This window comes from Carlito syrichta, unplaced genomic scaffold (genome assembly GCF_000164805.1).
Source record: "Carlito syrichta isolate Samal-C Ts95f unplaced genomic scaffold, Tarsius_syrichta-2.0.1 Scaffold304772, whole genome shotgun sequence".
NCBI lineage: Eukaryota > Metazoa > Chordata > Mammalia > Primates > Tarsiidae > Carlito > Carlito syrichta.
The window spans coordinates 99,076-121,359 of record NW_007248868.1 but is presented as its reverse complement, the minus strand read 5'-3'; the positions used below and the strand labels follow the sequence as shown (position 1 = coordinate 121,359).

General features: G+C 48.5%; 2 protein-coding genes across 7 annotated transcripts in view; one reads left to right on the top strand and one right to left on the bottom strand.

Moving 5' to 3' along the window:
• Window positions 1-3,296: 3,296 nt before the first annotated feature.
• The window catches only part of VRK3 (vaccinia related kinase 3), a 54,323-nt gene continuing 35,335 nt past the window's right edge, over window positions 3,297-22,284 (top strand). For 5 of the 6 annotated variants that reach the window (XM_008060953.1, XM_008060954.1, XM_008060952.1 and 2 more), the window contains exons 1-5: window positions 3,297-3,396; window positions 10,915-10,977; window positions 13,998-14,137; window positions 20,222-20,368; window positions 21,753-22,052. In XM_008060953.1, coding sequence (XP_008059144.1) covers window positions 13,999-14,137; window positions 20,222-20,368; window positions 21,753-22,052 — 586 coding nt within the window. In that variant the 5' untranslated portion in view covers window positions 3,297-3,396; window positions 10,915-10,977; window position 13,998. Of the gene's footprint in view, window positions 3,397-10,914; window positions 10,978-13,997; window positions 14,138-20,221; window positions 20,385-21,752; window positions 22,053-22,284 lie in introns of all 6 variants that reach the window. The other variant, XM_021713882.1, reaches the window with a different exon arrangement.
• LOC110595868 (40S ribosomal protein SA-like) lies at window positions 9,028-9,971 on the bottom strand. Its single transcript, XM_021713884.1, has one exon. The coding sequence runs from the start codon at window positions 9,910-9,912 to the stop codon at window positions 9,112-9,114; it is 801 nt and encodes a 266-aa protein (XP_021569559.1). The 5' UTR covers window positions 9,913-9,971; the 3' UTR covers window positions 9,028-9,111.

Sequence of the window (22,284 nt, the reverse complement as noted above, 5' to 3'; positions counted from 1 at the left end):
GCCGGGTATGGTAGCTCACACCTATAATCCCAGCACTTTGGGAGGCCAAGGTGAGAGGACTGCATGACCCCACAGGTTCGAGACCAGCCTGAGCAACTTGGCAAGACCTCATCTCTACAATAAATCATAAAATTAGCCGGCCATGGTAGTGCGCACCTGTAGTTCCAACTACTTGGAAGGCTGAAATGGAAGGATCACCTGAGCCCAGCAGGTTGAGGCTGTGGTGGCCAAGAGCGTGCCACTGCCCTCCAGCCTGGATGACAGTGAGACTCCAACTCAAAAAAGAAATTCAGAAATTTTCACATTTTAAAAAGGTGATATAGCACACATACAACACATTTCATTAAAAATCCCAGGGTAATGTGGAGCAGGCAACGTTTTGTAATCGAACACCTTAAGGTTTCTAGAAAGAAAGGTATAAATATTCATCCTAGACAGATTAATCAAAGATCACAAATACCCTGTAGCAGTTCAGGTAAGGTATAGACACCAAATTTACAAAAACAAAAACAACAACAACAAAAAAACCCAAACATTTATTTTTCAGAGCTTTCTAGACTTTTGCCACTGCAGGCAAGGGCCGATAATAGACCTATAATAAAAATTAATGTTTACTAAGCAATGAGTTTCTCCAGCGGTTAAGTCTTGACCTATGAGTATAACTCAGCTGACAGATGTTTATTTGGCTCACAATGTTAGCAGACAGAATGTTTTGAAAGAAAACTCATTAAGTGGTCCCAAACTTGAAAACTGGGAAATTTTACCTAAAAATTAGATTTCCAGCTTTTGGGAAACTCAGCATGGGTCTGCAGACCCACAAAGCCAGTTCACTGAGCCCATTTAAAGCTCTCCATTTTAGACAGGGCAAGTGTGCCCTATGGCTCCACAGCCTCACATGGGCAGTCCCCACCCTTCCTGGATCTCACCTGCCTGGCTCTCACATCTGAGTTTGAGACTTCTGTCTAGAGTTTCCAAGTCACATTCTGTCCACATCTCACACACTCTCGGCCCTCAGAGGGAAGAAACGGGGGCCCAGAGGGGAAGCCCAAGGTCACCCAGCCTGTCAGAGTGACTTAAACCAAATAATCACGAGGCTGAGAAACCTTGAGCCCTCGAGTTCAGGAATCTTGCCACTTCTTTTTTTAATTTTATTTTTATTTTTTGAGTAAGAGTCTGACTCTGTCACTCAGGCTGGAGTGCAGCAGCACGCTCATGACCACCACAGTCTTGACTTGTTGGGCTCAGGTGATCCTTCCGCCTCAGTTGCCCAAGTAGCTGGAACTACAAGCACATGCCACCATGCACAGATAATTTTTTGATTTACTGTAGAGATGAGGTCTCACCAAGTTGCCCAGGCTGGTCTCGAACCCGTGGGCTCAGGCAACCCTCTCACCTCGGCCTCTCAAAGTACTGGGATTATAAGTGTGAGCCACTGTGCCCAGCTTCTTGCCACTTCTTTTTTTGAGTTGGAGTCTCACTCTGTCGCCCAGACTGCAGTGCAGTGGCCGCTCCCGGCCACTGCAGCCTCGACCTGCTGGGCTCTGGCGATCCTTCCACCTCAGCCTTCCAGGTAGGCGGAATTACAGGCATACACTACCACGCCCAACTGATTTTTGTTGTTGTTGTTGTAGAGATGAGGTCTCGCCAAGTTGCCCAGGCGGGTCTCGAACCCCCGAGCTCAGGCAATCCACTCACATCAGCCTCCCAAAGGGGCGGGATTACAGGCTGAGCCACGGAGCCCAGCTTCTTGCCATTTCTTAATGAGGGACCATGGCCTAATCATTTACCTTCTCTGTGCCTCATTCTCCACAGGTACAAAATGCAGCATAAACACAACAGATTCACAGTCCCTTGTCTGCAATTCCAAAAACCAAAAGGCTCTGAAAGCCAGAACTTTATTCTAAATTGACAGTACAAGCTGGGCATGGGCCTCCACACACACACACAAAATTAGCCAGATCTGGTGGCACAACCTGTAGTCCCAACTACTCGGGAGGCTGAGGCGGGAGGATCATCTGAGCCCAGGAGGTCGAGGCTGCGGTAAGCCATCATCACGCCACTTCACTCCAGCTTGGGCGACTCTGACTAACTTTTTTTTTCTTTCTTTTTTTCTAAGTCAGGGTCTCACTCTGTCGCCCGGGTTGGAGTGCAGCGGCCCGGGAGTTCGAGGCTGCGGTGAGCCGTGATCGTGACACTGCACTCAAGCCTGGGAGACAGAGTGAGACTCCGGCTCAGAAATAAATAATTTTCTTTCCTTTCCGTTTTTTTAAAGAAGAGACCACGCGAGCACCGCGCGGCGCTGGGCACACAGACGCGCAAATCCCGTAGTCGATAAACCGAGCCTCGGACCTCCCGAAGAATTTCCATCACACCCGCTAAGATGCTGCGTGGGCCTGCCCGCCCCCGGTCACTGACGCCCTTCCTTCCCGACCCAGAAGAGTCGTCCCTCGCAGGGCTGCCCGGGAAGTCCGCAAACCACTCGCGCGGTTTCATCCCAGGCGGAGAACGAGGCCGCCACCTCCCCCGAGCATCCCGGCCCCCACAAGCCCCGGAGGGTCCTCGGAGACCCCAGTCCCGGCGTCTCCGTACCTCGAGATTGCCGTCGGCCGCGTTAACAGACGCGACCCCAGCCCTGAGGGAGCGGAAGGTCCCACTCCACTCCCACGCGTCTCCTCACGGCAACTTCCGGTGCCGCGCAAATCTTCTCGCAGCCACGCCCCCACCCAGGAGCCTCCGCGCCAGCGACGGGACTCTGTTTCCCAGAGGGCTGTGCGGCCTCCTTCCTTTACCTTCCTGTCTCCATCAGTCGCGGCTCCGCCCTTGGAGACCCCCGCCGAGCCCTCTGGGAAATAGAGTAAAAACACGATTAGGACCCTGCGGCGTCAGGGTTTCGTAGTCCATTTTTTACTCTGTTATAGGGACCGTCTAATCAACCTTCTCCTGCCTTTTCTAGGAGACGGGGAGGCGCTTCCATTACTGAAGGTGACAATCCGTGGGTTGCCATGGAAACGCATTAAGGGAGAAGTTGCGATTCCAGAAAAGACGCGCGGAAGTAAGGGGCGGAGTCGAGGAGACAGAATGATCGTGTGACCTCTGATTGGTGGAGAGATGCCCCCCCCCCTCGTTCGTTCCCATTGGCTCCAAAGTGACGCAAGCGTTCCAAATAGGTTGGAATGGGGAGGGATGGGCAATGAGGAAATAATCCCTCCCCGGATCCCGAGCCAGGACTGGCCTGCCGCGAAGACGTCTGGGAAATGGAGTTCCCAGATAGGAGCCACCATACGGAGGGGCTGGCGGGAAGTCGGCCGCGCCTGCGCGGGCGAGTCCGGCCTTAGGGCGAGGATGCGCGCGCAGCACTTTCCGCCCAGCGGAAGTTTCCGAGGGGCAACTGAGAAGGTGAGTCCCTGTAACCGTAACCGTAGTCCTGCGGAGGATCCGCGGGTCTGGCCGCAGGAACCCCAAGTCCCCTCCCCCCAAGTACAGAGGTGAGGGGAAGGCAAGGCGGAGCCGTGGGAGGTCTTTCGGTATTCTAGCCCTAGCTCGGCCCGGTGCCTGTGACGTCAACAAGACCCTTTATGGGAGGCGGAGTCTCCGCGGTTGCGGAGGTGGGGGGCCGGGATGAGGGCGGCTCCCGGTCGCGGGGCTCACCGTCCAACCCTTGAGCGTCCGGCGTTCCTTTTGGCTGTTGGCGCTGGGCGGGGCTAAGGCGGGATGGGCGGGGCTTATGGGGCGTTTGTCAGACGCGCCCCGCCTTGGCCGTTACGTCATCCCTGGTTTCCGGGGAGGACGGGACCGAAGGGAGTCTCTGTTACCTTGGCAGCCGCCGGTCCGGCGCTGGGTAGGACTCTAGCCTTCATTCAGCCGTTTTGCTGAACTGTGTCCCGCACCTTCTGGGGAGAACACAGTAGAGGAGCTGACACTCAGCAGATGTTTGGATAAGTAACATAACTGGATGAATGAACCCTAAAGACTGAGGGTTGGAGCCTTGGTTTAAGTCGTGAACTGACCACGTGGCTTTGGATGGGCGACTTCGGCGCTCTGAGACGCCTTTCTTTTTTCCGTCTGCGTGGATCGAGGGTTTACCATCTGTAAGGCGGTGTGCAACAGACGCTGCTGTTCGTTCTACGTTGGCACAGTTCTGAGCTCAGGTGATGGGTGTCTAGAACAGAAATCCTGCCCGGCTTGTTTGCATCTCAATGCTAATTTCAATGTTAGGGATTCCAGGCACTAACCACAGCAAAGAAGTAAATTATAAAAATATTTACAGGTCCATAATCCTGGAAAGTTTTCTTTTTTTATTGTTTTGCAACTTACTTGGTGGCCCAGCTTCACCTGGCTTTGAACTCGTTTGCTGGCAACACATCCTGAACTGCTATGTGGCTCTTTGTAATCTTTGAAGATTTTGCTGCACAAATCATGCACTTGATTATGGGAGCAGCCCCTAGACTCCACTAGTGGTGTAATATGTAGTATATTCTAAAATCTGCTTTTTGGGGGGAGGTAGAGATGGGCGTCTTGCTATGTTGCCTAGGCTGGTCTTGAACTCATGGCCTCAAGTGATCCTCCTACCTTGGCCTCCCAGAGTGCTGGGATTACTGCCTAAATCTAGACATTTTCAAAAGTCTTCAAAATTCTGTACTTCAAAAACACACCTGGTGCCTGGTGCTTAGTATGAAGAATTGGGAAGCTCTGTTTGATGTGCTAACTGCTAAGGAAACAAAATAAAGGAGGAAAGGAGGAGAGAAAGTAGGGATGGGGATGCAGTTCTTATACAGTGATCAGGGGAGAACTCAGGGGAAAGTGGTGGGAAGCACATACCTAGCCAAGGGAACTACAGGTACGAAGGTTCTGAGGCAGGAATTAACTGGCTTGGGCCACCTGGCTAACAAGTAGTGAGATAAAATCATAGGAAGAGCTCATCTTAATCAAATGTACAGTATGTGTCAGAGACCTTAAACTTCAAAATTCAACCAGTAAATGCTGTTGTTCTCCGTTTACAAATGGAAGAACAGGCACAGAAGTGTTAAAGTCACATGGTCAGTCACAGTGGCTCAACCTGTAATCCCAGCACTTTGGGAGGCTGAGGTGAGTGGATTGCTGGAGCCCACGGGTTTGAGACCAGCCCGGGCAACTTGGCGAGACCTTGTCTCTACAATAAATAAAAAAATAATCTGGCATGGTAGCATGTGCCTGTAGTTCCAGCTACTTGGAAAGCTGAGGCGGAAGGATTACGTAAGCCCAGCAGGTCAAGGCTGTGGTGGCCATGAATGTGCCACTGCACTCCAGCCTGGGTGACAGAGTGAGACTCCAACTCAAAAAAAAAAAAATGTCACACAGTAGTGGTAGAATCAGGATCCAAACCCCGGTAGATTATATCCCAAGTCTACACTTTTAACCCCTACACTGCTCTGCTTCTAAGTGTCAGATTTTTTTTTGTTTTGGAGTCAGTCTTACTCTGTCGCCCAACCTGCTGGGTTCAGGCAATCCTTCCACCTTAGTATTCCAAGTAGCTGGAACCTCAGGCATGTACCACCATGCCCGGCTAACCTTTTGTTGTTGTTGTTGTAGAGACGAGGTCTCGCCATGTTGCTCAGGCTGGTCTTGAACCCCTAAATTCAGCTAATCCTCTTGCCTCGGCCTCCCAAAGTGCTGGGATTACAGGCATGACCCACCACGCCTGGCTAGCATATCTTTTCTTTAAAGATAACCCAGCTAAATCCAGCCTTACACGGTGAGTTTCAGCTCACTGTCTAGGCTTGCCTGCAGGATGAATATGTGCCAACATGGGTGAGGGACTCTCTTGGATTCTTGGCAGGTTTCCTTCTGCAAAGGAGACATTTATTCACTCAACAAGCACAGATCATGCATTTGCTCTGTGCCAGGCCTGTTTGAAGCTCTGGGCGTGCTATGGTGAACAAAGCAGACAAAAGTCCCTGCCATCCTGAACCTTACATTCAAGTAAAGGGAGTCAGTGCTAAACAGTGAGTTAGATTGTGTTAGAGGGAACACGTGCTGTGAAGAGAAGTCAAGCAAGGCAAGGGGGGCAGAATGCGCTACTAATAAAACAGCGTCTAAGGAGGTCGCTCTGAGAAGGTGACATCTGAATAGAGACCTGAAGAGAGTGATGAGGGAGTGATCTGTGGACGCTTTGAGGGGAGAGCATTCTAGGCAGAGGTGAGAACACATGCAAGGGTCCTGAGGCAGAAACGTTCTTGCCACGTTTGGGAAAAAGCGAAGAGGTCTGTATGGCTGGCTCAGAGAGAGCAAAAGAGAGATGGTGGGAGACATCAGAGAGGGACAGGGAATAGGGGGCCACATAGAGCCTTATGGGCCACAGTAAGAATGTTGACTTTTACTCTGAAATTGAATCTGCCATATGGTTTTTTCTTTGTTTTTTGTAGAGACGAGGTCTCGCTGTGTTGCCTAGATTGGTCTCAAATGCCTGGGCTCAAGCGATCCTCCTGCCTCAGCCTCCTGAGGATAGGACTACAGGGATGGGCCACCATGCCCGGCTTATTTTTTAATATTTTGTAGAGACAACGTCTTGTTATGTTTCCCAGGCTGGTGTCAAACTCCTGGATTCAAGCAGTCCTCCCACCTCAGCCTCTCAAAGTACTGAGATTACAGGCATGAGCCACCATGCCTGGCCCTGCCACATGGTTTTAAGCAGAGAAGGGACATGATCTGACTTTGATTTTATTTTATTTTATTTTATTTTTTTTGAGTTGGAGTCTCACTCTGTCGCTCAGACTGGAGTGCAGTGGCCGCTCCCGGCCACCACAACCTCGACCTGCTGGGCTCCGGCGATCCTTCCGCCTCAGCCTTCCTAGTAGCTGGAATTACAGGTGCGTGCTACCACGCCCAGCTAATTTTTTGATTTATTGTAGAGATGAGGTCTCGCCTGCCCAGGCGGGTCTCAAACCCGTGGGCTCAGGCAATCCACCCTCCTCAGCCTCCCAAAAGCGCGGGATTACAGGCTGAGTCACCAAGCCCGGCTTATTTTTTAGTTTTTATTATTTATTTATTTATTTTTAATTTTTGAGCCGGAGTCTTACTCTATCACCCAGGCTCAAGTACAGTGACACACTTCACGGCCACTGCAGCTTCGATCTGCTGGGCTTAGGCGATTCCACTTCAGCCTTGCAAGTAGCTAGAACTACAGGCGTGCTCCACCATGCCCATCATAATTTTTTTGATTTATTGTAGAGACAAGATCTCGTCATGTTGCCCAGGGTGGTCTTGAACCCGTAGGCTCAGGCAGTCCTCTTGCCTTAGCTCCCCAAGTACTAGGATTGCAGGTGTGAGCCACATACCCGGCTCTGACTTAGATTTTAAATGGACCCCTCTAGCTGCTGTATTGAGAATAGACAGTAAGGACAAGGGTAGCAGCGGGAAGTCTAGTTAGGAGGCTACTACAGTAGCACAAGGGAAAAATAGTGGCCTAGACCAAGTGTCTGACCAGATGTCAGCTTGGGGGCACATGGCTCAACAACCCAGTATATCTCCTGGCCCAATTCCACATTCCATATCAGCTTCCAGATTTAAAAAAAAAAATGCTACAAGAATGTTCTCACCTGCAACCCCAAGAACCCAGTCTGGTTTTTCATTTTCATTTTATAAATTGGCACCAAGTTATGAACATGGGCTTTAGAGTTCTGGCTTTGAGTTCTGTCCCCACCACTTTCTAGGTGAGTGGAATCTGGCCTGTGGGAGGGAGTCGTCTCACCCCTTTGAGCATCAGTTTGTGGGTTTCAAAGATCGGCTGATTTCCCTGCCTCATAGAGATGAGAGAAAGATTAAAATATGTCTGGCTGTGCCACTTAAGAGCTGTGTGACCTTGGGCAAGTCCTTTTCTCTCTCTGATCCTCTGTTTCCACATCTCCCAAAAGGGAGAACCATTCTCACCTTGGAGGGTGGTTGTAAAGATTCTGGAGAACATACTTGCTGAGAACTTAGCACAAGGATCTGCCCCTGTTGAGCACACATGAAATGGGTGCTGTTGTTAAGTAGTAAGTAGGTGACTTCATCTCTTTGCTTTGGGGGCTCCCTGTTTCAGTTACTTTGTCTACAGAACAAATTATTCCACAGTTCCATGGTGTAAAGCAAGCATTTGTCATGCTCATGAATTTTGTGGTCAGGAATTCAGAGCAAGCACAGACCGAATGACCTGGGAATGGCCTGGCTCTGCTCCATGATGTTTGGGGCCTCATCAGGAAGACTCCAAGGCCAGGATTTAAATTATCTGAAGATTTGCTCATTCCCAATCCAGCAGCTGATGCTGGCTGTTGGCTGGGGGCCTCAGTTCCTCCCCAGTGGGGCTCTCCACGTGACTTCTCTGTCTGGGCTGTCCCAGGCCACCTCAGAGGATGGAAACTGGGTTCCACGGCTAAGCATCCTGAGCAAACCAGCCAGCTGCAAATTGTCACTTTTTTATGACCCAGACTTGGGAGCTTCGCATTGTCACTTCTACCAGTCCCCTATTGGTGGTAGTGTCACAAGCCCCACCCAGATCCTAAGGGGAAGGAGCAGAGCCCCTGCCTCTTGGTGGGAGGGGTTACAGGGTTTCCATGAGCACACAGGACCGGGAATATTGCTGTGGCCTTCCTTGAAAAATGCAGTCTCTTGTAAAATAGTGATGGTTCTGGAGGCTGCCCCTTGGGCTATCATGTGGACTAAATGGGATAACACATACAAAGCCATCTGCCTAAAGAACTGTCCCTGGGCATCGTGACTTGTTTTCTTGTTTCCTTCAGGTCTCTTCTTGCATATTTCCCCCGGGGAGGCCCTCCTGGGCCACACTGTGTAAATAGTGACCCACCAACTGCCTTGGCATCCCATCTTCTCCTGGGGTACTTTATTGTCTTCCATAGCACTAACTCGATATGAACTTTTTTGACAGTTTCTTGCTCATTTAGTTAATTGACTTTTTTTCTCTTTTAAAAAAAATTTTTTTCCCTTAGAAACAAGTTTATTTTCCGCCAACCTTATTTCTGTGTTGCTTAAGAGCCTGTGTTGCTTAAGAGCTTAAGATCACTCAGTGGTTATCCCTACCCATTCAGTGACCTGAGCAGTGGGAGCTGCAGACCAGTCTTCTGTGGCAGGCTGAGCACTCTAGTCTTTAGTAGGAAACCGCTGAATTGGCACAGAGGGCACCTGCACACCTTCAGACCAGTCTGCAACCTCAGGCTGAGTAGCAGTGAACTCAGGAGCTGGAGCAGTCCATTCACCCTGAAATTCTTCTTTGGTCACAGCTTTTTCAGCAGCAGCCTGCTCTTCCTTTTCAATCTCTTCAGGATCTCTGTAGAAGTAGAGATCAGGCATAACCTCCCACAGTTGTTCACGGGAGATGGTGCCACACATGCACAGAACTTCCCGAGCCAGCATCCACCACATCAGACCCACTGAGTGAGCTCCCTTATTGTTGCACAGGATAGCAATGTCCACATAGTGCAGAGGAGAGTCTGTGTTACACAGAGCAATGGTGGGCAGGTTAACATAAGATGCCTCTGTGAGAGGCTGGTGGTCAGCCCTGGCATCAGTAACCACCAGCAGACGGGGCTCCCAGAAGGCTGCCTGGATCTGGTTGGTGAAGGTTCCAGGAGTGAAGCGGCCAGCAATAGGAGTGGCTCCAGTGGCAGCAGCAAACTTCAGCACAGCTTGCTGGCCAGTATTCCTGGAAGATATGACACTGACATCAGCAGGGTTTTCAATGGCAACAGTGGCACGAGCTGCAAGCCAAAGCTTCTCCCAGGTCCTCTTCAGATTTCTAATGTAGATGCCATCACTCTTCCTTTTATAGATGTACTGTTTCATTTGGAAGTCACGGTTGGTGCCACCTAAATGGGTGCCTGCTGCAAGGAATTTGAGGACATCCTCTTCCTTCATTTGCAGGACGTTAAGGGCTCTGGACATGTGAAAGTTTCCCTTTAAGTTACAAGGGGAATTGAGAACAACGCCGTAAGGACCCCTCTGCGGGTAGCGCAGAAAAGCTCTCTCTTTTTTTTTTAATTTAGTTTTTATTTCTCTGCAATCCAACTAGGCGTGGATAATTGACTTTTTTAACTTTGTTTTTTGAGTCGTAGTCTCATTCCATCACCCAGGCTGGCGTGCAGTGGCCATGATCACAGCCTTGACCTGTTGGGCTCAGGTGATCCTTCCACCTCAGCCTCCCAAGTAGCTGGGACTACAGGCATGCACCACCCTGCCTGGCTAACTTTTTTTTGTTTAAAAAATTTTTTTTGAGTTGGAGCCTCACTCAGTCACTCAGGCTAGAGTACAGTGGCACGGTCACAGCCACCGCAGCCTCAGCCTGCTGGGTTCAGGCGAGCCACCTCAGCCTTTCAAGTAGCTAGAACTACAGGTGAGTGCCACCACACCTGGTTAATTTTTTATTTATTGTAACGACAAGGTCACCAAGTTGCCCAGGCTGGTCTCGAACCCTTGAACTAAGGTAATCCTCTTGCCTCTGCCTCCCAAAGTGCTGGGATGACAGGCGTGAGCCACTGTGCCCGGCTTTTTTAAATTTATTATAGAGATGAGGTCTCATCATATTGCCCAGCCTGGTCTTGAGGTCCTGGGCTCAAGCAGTCTTCTCACCTCGGCCTTCTAAGGTGCTGGGATGACAGGCGTGAGCCACCTGCCTGGCACTTCTCATTTGTTTGCTAACTTGTCTTTCCCCACCAGAATGTGAGTTTCCTGAGGTCAGGGGCTGTGCTTGTTTCCTTTGCTACTGCCTCCCCAGGGATTCGCACAGACTGAGAGCTCAGTAAATATTCATTGCACAAATGAATGAAGGATTGAATGGATTCAGCACATACTAGCTATGTGGCCCATGTTCAGTAAACATTAGCCACCATCTTTCATTTACACATGAAAGAGGTGTTAGGCAGCTTGTCCATCTTTGTTCATTTACAGGTTACTGTCAAGATGGAGTTTCCAGCCCAGTGAATCCAAGGGCCAGACTGTGACCCCATAAAGGTACCATTCCTTGGGCGCATGGCACCTAAGACCCCTTCCCCACCACCTGCTTTCTCTTCTGTGTTGCTTCTTCACTACTGGGAGGAATGTTGTTGCGGGCGTGGCAGGGCTCAACTGGTTTGGTTCTTGTTCCGACTTTGAGGCATTTTTGAGTGCAGTTGGCACCTGATGAAATTCTTCTTAATGTGAAGGCACTTAAAACACCACCGATTTCCAAACAAACCTTTTGTCACAGAAGAAATCTTGCAGATTGTAGGTGTATCAGTCAGGCTAGGTGAGGCTATACCTCAGTAACAAACATCCCCCAGTCTCAGTGGCTTAATACCAGTGTGAGTTCTTTCTCACTAATACAAAATCTGGACAGTTGTGATCTTGTTGCTCCAGTGTCGATACACAGGCTCTAGATTTGTCACTGCCTGAGGGAGAAGGGAGAAGAGGCAGTAAGTCCCCTGGCTTACCACAAATACTCACTGGTATTTATGCCTTTCAGAAGACAGAGATGTCTGTTTTCGTGTCTAGCAGGACAGCAAATCGCTAAATTAGACAACCAGTCAGAGTTACTGACTTCTGGAAGATAAAAGACACTTGACAACAGTCTTTACAGTTTTGGTGTCTTGCATGACATCTTTGTTTGAAAGAACAGAAGGCCAGTTGACACTGTTTTTGGTCTTCTGCAGCCCGAGGGAATGAGGAACCCCTTTCTCCTTCTCTGACTGAGATTTCTTTCTCTAGCTGTTTGGATGGCCTGTGGTTTTCAAGGACAAGTTCTGTAATTCGATAAGTCAGCACCAAGAGGAAACGGAAAGACCCAAGAAACTCAGAACTTATGATACAGAAGAGGAAAGGGAAAAATAGAAACATTAATAAATGGAATGTGGTCACTGACATGCGAGATATGATACAATAGTGGGAACTGTGAACGTAGAAGGCTTTCTGTGGGCCAGGCCCTATTCTCAGCACTTACTAAAAATGTATTCATTTGGGCCTCAACAACCATTGTCAGATAGGTATTGGGAGAAGCCCCATTTTACAGTTGAGCAGACTGAAGCATAGCGAGACTAGGTCACTTGCCTAGCACATAGCAGGTCTGGAATTCAGATCTGCCAACCTGGAGCCAAACCTGTGATTTTAAGGGCCCCACTGTTTGCAACTGAGACCAATCTTTTTTTTTTTTTTTTTTTGAGTTATCCTCCTGCCTTAGCCTCCCAAAATGTTGGGATTATAGGCATGAGACACCACCTCTGGTATATTTGTCTGTCATCCAGACTGGGGTGCAGTGGCATGCTCCTGGTCACCGCAGCTTCGACCTGCTGGCTCCGGTGATCCTTCTGCCTCAGCCTTCCAAGTAGCTGGAATTACAGGCATGTGCTGCCATGCCTGGCTAATTTTTGATTTGTTGTAGAGATGAGGTCTCACCCAGGTGGGTCTCGAACCCACCAGCTCAGGAAATCCATTCACCTCGGCGTCCCAAAGTGCTGGGATTACAGGCTGAGTCACTGAGCCTGGCTAGGAGTCAACTATTAAAGTGAATAAAGGAAAAGGGTTTGACCAGAACTTTCTCTTTCAAGGTGAAGTGAAATCATGAGCACGTGTTTATTTTTACTTCTATTTTGATGTTCTAGCTTTTCATTGCTACTGTACACTGAGTCTTAGAATATAAGAACAACTCAAATGGACTTTCTTGTTGCTGCTGTTTATAAGATGTTCCTTTGGAGTGCCTGTGGTACTGTCATCCTTGTTGGTGTTCTTGTCTTCACTTAACTGGCCTGGCCCTTGTCATACCTTCATTTTTCTTTTTTCTTTTTTTTTTGTTGTTGTTTTTTGAGTTGGAGTCTCACTCTGTCGCCCAGACTGGAGTGCAGTGGCCGCTCCCGGCCACCGCAGCCTCGACCTACTGGGCTCCAGCGATCCTTCCGCCTCAGCCTTCCAAGTAGCTGGAACCACAGGCACACGCTACCACGCCCGGCTAATTTTTGATTTATTGTAGAGATGAGGTCTCGCCTGCCCAGGCGGGTCTCGAACCCGCGGGCTCAGGCAATCCACTCACCTCAGCCTCCCAAAGGCGCGGGATTACAGGCTGAGCCACTGAGCCCGGCTACCTTCATTTTTTATAGGTCTATGTGTGATTTGAAGTTTTTAAAAGAATTAGAAAAGAGTTGAGGTACACAATGCAGAGAGAATAACATAGTGAAAATTCATTGTTCCACTGAATTAGTCAGGATAGGACAGGCTGTGCTACAGTGACAAATAAGCCCTGATGTCTTGGTGGCTTAATATGACAGAAGTGTATTTGTTTTTTTTGTTTTGTTTTGTTTTGTTTTCGTTTAGTTTTATTGCTGCCCAGGCTGGGGTGAAATGGTGAAATCAGCTCACTGCAGCCTCCAATGCCTGGGCTCCAGTGATTCTCCCACCTCAGCCTCCTAGGTAGCTGGGACTGTAGGTATACACCACCATGCCCAGCTAATTTTTGTGTGTGTGTGGATACATGGTCTTGCTATGCTGCCCAGGCTGATGGTCTCAAACTTCTGACCTCAAATTATCCTCCTGCCTTAGCCTCCCAAAGTGCTGGGATTATAGACATGAGACACCACATCTGGTGTATTTGTTGATTGTGAGGCTCCAGTGTGAACCAGGCATCCTTCCTTCATCTTGTTGCCATGTTATCTGGGAGATGTGATCTCCAGGGCCAGTCTTACAGATGAAGGGGGACAGAGAAGGTACTCTGACTCTTAACTACCTCCCAGGAGATGATTCCACTCACACCCATTGGCCAGAACTAGTCACATGGCCCCAGCCTAGCTGCAAGGGAAGCTGGGAAATATAGAGGTATTTGGGGAATATTGATGGTCTCTCCCATTCCCATCATATCTTTCAAGAAACAAACATCACAAACACAGTGAAGACCCTGGCTGTGCCTCCTTCCTCACCCTTACTCTGTGATCAGAGCTGTTCTCTGACATGGCTGTTACTGACCTCGTGCCATCCCATTTCACTTTGTGTTTGTTCTTTCATTTTTGTAGCATGATTTCCTTCTGTCCAGACTGTGGTAAAAGTATCCAAGCAACGTTCAAATTCTGCCCCTACTGTGGAAAATCTTTGCCTACAGAGGAACATGCCGGGTCCCCAATCTTTGCCAAGCCATGCATGTCGTCCTTTCGAGGTAAGATGCAGAGCTTTGAGCTTATCCCACAGAGGGGGTCAGGTGTACACAGGTGTGTGGGTGTTGAGGAAGGGGGGACACATTTGCAGCCTCTCTGACTCTGTCCTGAACCTGGAGGAGCCCATGCCTCAGGCCAGGACTGCTCTGTATACACTCAGTCCCTGGGCATCTTACTGGTCTCATAGTTTTAAACACTGTCTGTATGTTGGCAGTTCCCTCATTGCTGTCTCCAGCCTGACTCCTCCCCTGCTTGGAGATTGGCTTGACATCTGTAGATTAAGTGTCCTTTTCCCAAAATACTTGAGACCAGAAGATTTTTGTTGTTGCAGATTTTGGAATATTTACATTATACTTACTGGTTGAATATCCCAAACCAAAATTCCAAAATGTTCCAGCGCACATTTCCTTTGAGCATCATGTCAGTGCTCAACAGTTTCAGATTTTGGACCATTTTGCCTTTCAAATTTCTGGATTAGGGATGCTTAACCCAAATTGGATGTTGTGTATACATCTTAGTCTGAACATGCCCCACACTGACACACTTGGGGCTGCCTGCCACCCCACCTGTCCTTCCATAGACTTCCCCATCTCAGTGAATAGCCACTCCACTCATGTAGTTGCTCAGACCGGAACCTGGGGGTCAGGCCAGAACCTGGGGAGTCACCCTTGAGTCCTCTTTCCCTCCCACCCCACACACATTCAACCCTTCTGCCCATTGTGTTGGCTCTCTTTTTTTTTTTTTTTTTTTGAGTCAAAGTCTCACTCTGTTGCCCAGGCTCGAATGCAGTGGCACGCTTATGGCCACCACAGTCTCAACCTGCTGGGCTCAGGGGATCCTTCCGTCTCAGCCTCCCAAATAACTCAGCCTCCCGAGTACAGGTACACGTCACCACACCTGGCTAATTTTTTTATTTATTGTAGAGACAAGGTCTCACCGAGTTGCCCAGGCCTGTCTTGAACCCCTGCGCTTAGGCAATCCTCGCGCCTCAGCCTTCCAAAGTGCTGGGATTACAGGTGTGAGCCACCATGCCCAGCCTGTCTCTCCTTTTAAAATCAATGCAGTTTCAAACCATGTCCAGCTCCCCTCTCACCTCCCAGCCATTCGGCTCTCGCCTCTCTCCTATACTGCTGCAGAAGCCTTCTTCCCCGGGCTTCCTGCTTCTCCTCTTGCTCCATGGTCTTTTTCGTGTGGCAGCCACAGGGATCCTGTTAAACAGAGTCAGAACTTGCCATTCCCCTGCTCACACCTTCCCATGTTAGGCCTCTATGAGCAGGTCCCCATTTCCTCTCAGACCTTACCTCATAGCCCTCTTGCTGTTACATATGCTGTTCCAGCCTCCTTGCTTATCCCCAAAACCTCAGGCGTGCCTGGGCTTCAGCACCTGTGCACCTGCTGTCTCTCTGTCTGGATGCTGCTTCCCCCATCTACCTGCACACCCCACTCCCTTGCTTCCTTCAGGTGTTCATCCATTTGTTACCTTCTTAGAGACACCTTTCCTGACTTCCCTAATTGAAATCGCACCTTCCTTACATGCGTTGTTCCTTTCACCCTTCCTTGCTATATATTTCCTTTTGGTACTTTTTTTTTTTTTTTTTTAAGTTGGAGTCTCACTCTGTCGCCCAGACTGGAGTGCAGTGGCCGCTCCCGGCCACCACAGCCTCGACCTGCTGGACTCTGGCGATTCTTCCACCTCAGCCTTCCAAGTAGCCGGAACTACAGGCGTGCGCTACCACGCCCGGCTAATTTTTTTTTTTTTTTATTGTCGAGATGAGGTCTCGCCAAGTTGCCCAGACGGTCGAACCCGTGGGCTCAGGCAATTCACTCACCTCGGCCTCCCAAAGGGCAGGATTACAAGCTGAGCCACCGAGCCCGGCCGGGAAAATATTTTTAATCGTCTGAAAAAATAAAAATGTTGACAAAATGATAAGGCATTATCAGGCAAAAATCAAAGTACAGACAAAAGCAGTAGAGAAAGAGGACTTCCAAAGACATTTTGTCCAGAAGGTATATTCCAAATACAAGAAACCATATCTGCAGTTTCCGATTTAATGGCATTTCAAATATAAAAGGGGGCCAAGGAGGCCAGATTTAAAGCACCAGAGTCTGTACACAGTAAGGATTGGAGTAGCAACTCTTCTCTCTTTTAACTCTGAGACTTCAAAGGGCTACATCTTCAGTATAAAAATGAACCAGAAACTTGCACCCAACCCTTCTTTATAACAAGGAATGTAAGAAAAGCTGTTTCAGAAATAGACAAAACAAGAGGAAATTTTTAAAGTTCCTGACATGCTATAACTACAAACCAGCTGTATCTTTTTTTTTTTGAGTTGGAGTCACTCTTGTCGCCCAGGCTGGAGTGCAGTGGCCGCTCCTGGCCACCGCAGCCTCCACCTGCTAGACTCCAGTGATCCTTCCGCCTCAGCCTTCCAAGTAGCTGGAACTACAGGCGTGCTCTACTACGCCCGGCTGATTTTTTGATTTATTGTAGAAATGAGGTCTCGCTGCCCAGGTACTTTTTATCAACCCTATTGAATGCAATATTTTGGTTGCAATATTTTGGTTGGGTGCAATATTTTGATTCATGCCAGTAATCCCAGCACTTTGGGATGCCAAGGTGGGAGGACTACTTGAGACCAGAACTTCAAGACCAGCCTGGGCAACATAGTAAAATCTCATCTCTTTTTTTAAAAAAAACTTTCTTTGCTACATGATTTTACTTTTTTTGTTGTTGAATGGGAGTCTCACTGTGTCACCCAGGCTTATAGCCACTGCAGCCTTGATCTGCTGTGCTTTGGCATTCCTTCTGCCTCAGCCTTCCAAGTAGCTGGACCTGTAGGCACCACCTTGTCCAGCTAATTTTTTTTTTATTTATTGTGGAGATGAGGTCTCACCAAGTTGCCCAGACTGGTCTCAAATCCCTGGGCTCAGGCAATTCTTTCACCTCCGCCTCCCAAAGTGCTGGAATTGCAGATGTGAGCCACCACACCCAACTAATATTATATTTTACTTACTTATGTAGCTGCTTATCTGTAAGACCCATAAGAACAGAAACTTACTGTGTTTTTGTAACCTGCATTGATTGTGGTTTCGTAACCTGCCATTTGCATCGCACCTGGGACTGTACTGGGTGCTGGGAAATCCTATTGACAGGGTGAATGAGTGAATGAAATATTAGCAACAGATCCTTACCAATAGAAAGCCCAAACCCACATGCTACCTTGGTCAGTCAAAGAGGTTTTACTCATCTGAAGGATATGGAAGGAAGTTGGCAGATATACCAGGTAGTTGCAGCAATGTTCATTTTATCATTTGGGATTGCACTGGGCTGCAAATAACAGAAAACATTATGACAAAGTTTTCAACAAATGAATAGGCTTATTTTTCTGACTAACAAAAATGTCTGGAGGGGATTGGCAGTATTGGAATGGTGTCCCCATGATGTAGTAAGGACCTGGACTCCTGTCTTTCCACTCAGCCATCAGCCTGACTAATGATGGTCTTGTTCCTGTGCTTGTTTTCCTGAGTTTTCAGTGTTGTTTCTCCATCTCCAAAACTGCATTTCAGGCAGATACAAGCAGCAGTTGCCTTGAACAACCTCGGAGTCTTGGTTCTGATGCTCACCTAGGGCCCAGGATGTGCTTCGTTCCTTCAGTCATCAGCCAGCAGATGTATATGAACAGCCTGCCATGTGTGCAGTGCTGTATTGGTCCCAGCAGACGTAGTAAGGATGAGACAACCGTAGGCCCTAGACTCACAGAGCTTATGCAGCCTGTAGGCAGAAGAGACATTGAGTGAGCAGTTCTCAGTAGACTGCATTATAACAGGCATCATGAGACATTTAAAGGGATATGTTCCCAGGCAAGCAGGGAAATCCTCTCCCTAAGTGGGCAGTGTTTGAGCTGAGCAAGGAATGAAGAATTAGCGAGGTGAAAAGTGGGGGCAAGGCAAGGGGTCAGAGCATGTGTTCCAGGCATTGGTGAGCGGCATTGAGGTAGGGGGAGCCAGGCATGTTGGAGGAATAAGGGGCATAATGACTGGGGCTGACATGCTGGCTGTGTTGGTCATGGGAAAGGGGTTTGGTGCTAGCTGTGGGAGAGTTTCTGCCAAATAGGTGGTTTGATGTGCTTTGCATTTTGAAAAGACTTCTCTGGCTGCTGTGTGAATAATTATTTGGAACCACAGAAGCCTGCTAGGAGGCCATTCCAGTAGCCCAGGAACCAGTAATGCTGCTGAGTTAGTATCAACCAAAAGGAGAAGACTTTTGTTTTTAGCAATATGACAGACAGGTGAGAGGTAAAAACCCCTTATAGTTCAGCATACTCAAGTATACTGAATAAAATATTTGAAATTGCCTTTTTAAGAAATAGGGATAGCTGGGCACAGTGGTTCATGCCTGTAATCCCAGCACTTTGGGAGGCCAAGGCAAGAGGATCACTTGAGCCCAGGAGTTTGAGACCAGTCTGAGCAACACAGCAAGACCCCATCTTTATGAAAAAAAAATTAACTAGACATGGTGGCATGTGCCTGTAGTCCCAACTACTTAGGATCACTGGAACCCAAGAGGTCAAGGCAACAGTGAACCATGATTATGCCAGCCTGGGTGACAAAGTGACACCCACTTCTAAATAAATACATAAATAAAATGTAGAGCTGAGCAGTAGGAAAGTAAGGGGATTCCTTGGAAGCTGGAAACAATAAGAAAACATAAGTCCATAGAGTCAGGCAAGCATTCTAGGTGTTATTTGTCCAGGTGCTATTTGCTGGTGGCCTTGAGCCTGAGTTTTATTAGAGTATAGGAGACAATGCTTCAGGTCAGGGCAGTGCAGGAAATAAAATAGGACATTTCACCCTTAAATCTGAGACTCCTTAATGGGTAAACTAGGGCCAAAAAATTGTTCTGCAGAAAAAACCGATGGAGGCATTTGTCTGTCTCAGCCTTAGTTATAGGTGAATGAAAGGAGGAATGTCTTCTTTGCAAATTCCTAATCAAGAATTCACATTCTCACCTATTTGGGGCCAGAATTCACACTTTTTTGTATGGTCTCCCAAAATATAAGCTGAACATTTAATTTAAGTGATGAGATATGGGTACCACCCACTACCCTACATAAACAAATCTTCTCTTGGAAAACACCTTTTAAAGACAGACCTCAGGCCAGTTGCAGTGGCTCATACCTATAATCCCAGCACTTTAGGAGGCCAAGGTGGGAGGATGGCTTGAGGCCAGGAGCTTGAGACCAGTCTGGACAATATAACAAAACCCTATCTCTACAAAAAAATTATTTAAAATTATCCCATGTGGTGAGCTGTAGTCTTAGCTACTTAGGAGGCTGAGGAGGGAGGATCCTTTGAGCCCAGGGGTACACTAAGGTTACAGTGAGATATGACTATGCCACTGCATTCCAGCCTGGACAGCAGAGTGCGACTTTTTCACAAAAAAAAAAAAAAAAAAAGCCCTCAGACTTCCCACAGATAAACATCCAAGAAACATGAGTCCTAGTCTTTGTTGATTGCAAAGATATCAGGAAACAAGCCAGCATGAGGATCAGCAGAAACAACAAACTACAGAATCATACCTGCAAAGATCACAGACCTTAGAATTAGCAGATGAGAATATTTACAAGGAACATTCAATATGTTTAAAGAAATAGAAGAATAAAGTGAAAACACAATGAAGGAATAAAAGTTAGAACTGAGCAGGTGGATTTGAGGAAAAAACAAATAAAACCTCTAATGATAAAATTATATATTATGGTCATTGTAATCAGAAACTCACTGGGTGGTTTAAATAACAGACTAGACATAGCTGAAGGGAGAATTAGTTAACTGGAGGTTAGATCTGAAGAAATTACCTGAAAGAGAGCAGGGAGACAAAATGACAGTAGATGTAAAAGAGAGGCTAAGGCCTATGGAAGAGAGAATAACGAAAAGAAATGAGCAGTTTGCTTAGATATTTAGGTGATAGAAAAAGTGAGAATAGGCTGTGAGAACCAAGGGGAAGAGCGTAGCTGAACATGACCTCAGAGTTTCTGGTTTGATAGTGCCTGGAGATGGCCTTTGTAACTTCAGTCTGCTTTCTTTAGGCTCGAGGAAAGAGCTGAGCTCCAGTTCTGAAAGCTCTCCCAAGAAGGTGAAATGGTCCAGCACGGTCACCTGTTCCCAATTATCCATCTCAGATGGTGACAATTCTGAATCTGAAGATACTCTGAGTTCCTCTGAGAGATCCAAAAGTAAGAGTTGGCGTCAGTCTTCTCTGACACTAGTGGGGGCAAAGACGGGTCATCCAACGATGTTTGGGACAAAGCTGCCACAGCCCCAGATCAAATATCATCCACCTCTGCCTGGATCCTCAGTCCAACGTTTTCCCCAGCCTCCCATCTCCCAGTCTAGCCCATCTCTGCATGTCCCCAGAAGGGTCTTTCCATACCCAGCCCCTCCCTGCTCACAGTCTTCTACTGTTCCTGTCACCCACAGGCCAAGCTCTTCAGCCTGGGGTCTGTAGGTCTGGTTCCTGCTTCAGCTCTAGCCCTATGTACAGAAAACTCACTTTGGGGGTGGGTTTCAACCTTCGTCCTTGATTACTCTGCTCCTCCAGTCCCGGGCACTCTCTCCTCCTCCTTGGCCTGGCATGCTGCCCATTTTCTAACACTCAGAGGGGCTGATCTTTAGGAAGCCTTTCCTGGGTGTTGTGGCCTGACATCAAGGCCTCCTTGTCTCCTACCAGAGTCGCTCTTCACCCTCTTTGTCTGGTGCCCCCAGTACCTGCTGCTGCCCTCATTTAAGCACACGTGTCACTCTAGGCTCCATGCCCCTTTCGGCCCCCTTTCTGGACTAGGAGTCCTCTGTGGGCAGGGACCACACATGACTTGTCTGTATGCCCCTGCCCAGCAAGTGCCTGGGAATAGGAAGCTGGAGGGCTGTGTCCCCTGTCTCCTTCCCACTGGGCCCCTAGAACCTCAACCACAGTGTGTGGGGCCCCCCTTTTACTCCTGATTGTCCCTGGGTCCCAGAGGCCTCTTGCCATCATGTGCCTTGAGGGAGTGGCAGGTGGGAGGAATGAGGCGGGTGAAGTTATCTTTTCCCATATTCCAGTCTGTGTCCTGCTGCACCCACTCACTCCCATGCCAGTCTGGGAGCCCTGCAAGGGCAGAACTTGAGTCTAACACAGCACAGGGCCATGTTCTTTTTTAGGATGTTTCTGGGAAAATGTTTAGAATGTCCTTTTCCCCCTGGCAAATCTCTGCTCATTCAACAAGACCTAACTCTAGCGCCCCCTAGTCCAGGAAGCCTCCCCTGACTTTTCCGGGCACAATCTCTTTTTCTTCTGTGCCCTAATATCCCCGTGTACTGCTGTGTCTCAGAGTAGGTCCCGACGGGCTACGTCTAGGCCAGATTTCCCCACCAAATTGGACAACTCCCAGGGAAGGGTCCAGGTCTGACACGTGTCTGGCACCCCAGCATCATCATAAAGAACCTGGCCCATGGAAGGTCCCAGAAGTGTTTGTTGAATGAATAGATGAATAAAGGGACAGTATTACGAGTGTTATTTCATTCTCCATTTAACTTTTTTCTCCTGGGTGCCATTTTTTTTTTATTCTGATAATCCACCTGCAGGACTCTGGGACAGACCCCTAACCCCCAAAAGCAGCCTTCAGGTGACCAGGTGCAGCCCTCAGACAACCAAGCATAGCCCTCAAACGACCAGGCAAAGTCCTCAGATGACCAAACAAAGTCCTCAGACGACCAGGTGCAGCCCTCAGACGACCAGACAGAGCCCTCAGACGCTGAAGCGGAGCCGGGTGACCACCTCACTTGAAGCTTTGCCTACAGGGACAGTGCTGACAGACAAGAGTGGGCAGCACTGGAAGCTGGTATCTCTCCAGACCAGGGATGACCAGGGCATTCTCTATGAAGGTATGCTGTGTCCTTGGATGGGCACATACTGGGCTGGGCCATTTCAGCACCAGGATGGGAGAGGGGGAGCCCTTTCTGAGAAGGGGAGCAAAAGTCATATCCCTAGCTGTAGACCTGCCTCGAGACAACTTTCACTTAGTCCCAGGACTATAAACCCACCCGCTTACAGGGGCTGGGCAGGTAGTGTGAATGAGTACAGCAGGCCAGAAGTAAGGCGAATGGGAGTGGTAGG

What these genes read in the sequence shown, in the direction of transcription:
- LOC110595868 (XM_021713884.1), bottom strand. Translation starts at nt 9,912, where the DNA reads ATGTCCAGAGCCCTTAACGTCCTGCAAATGAAGGAAGAGGATGTCCTC.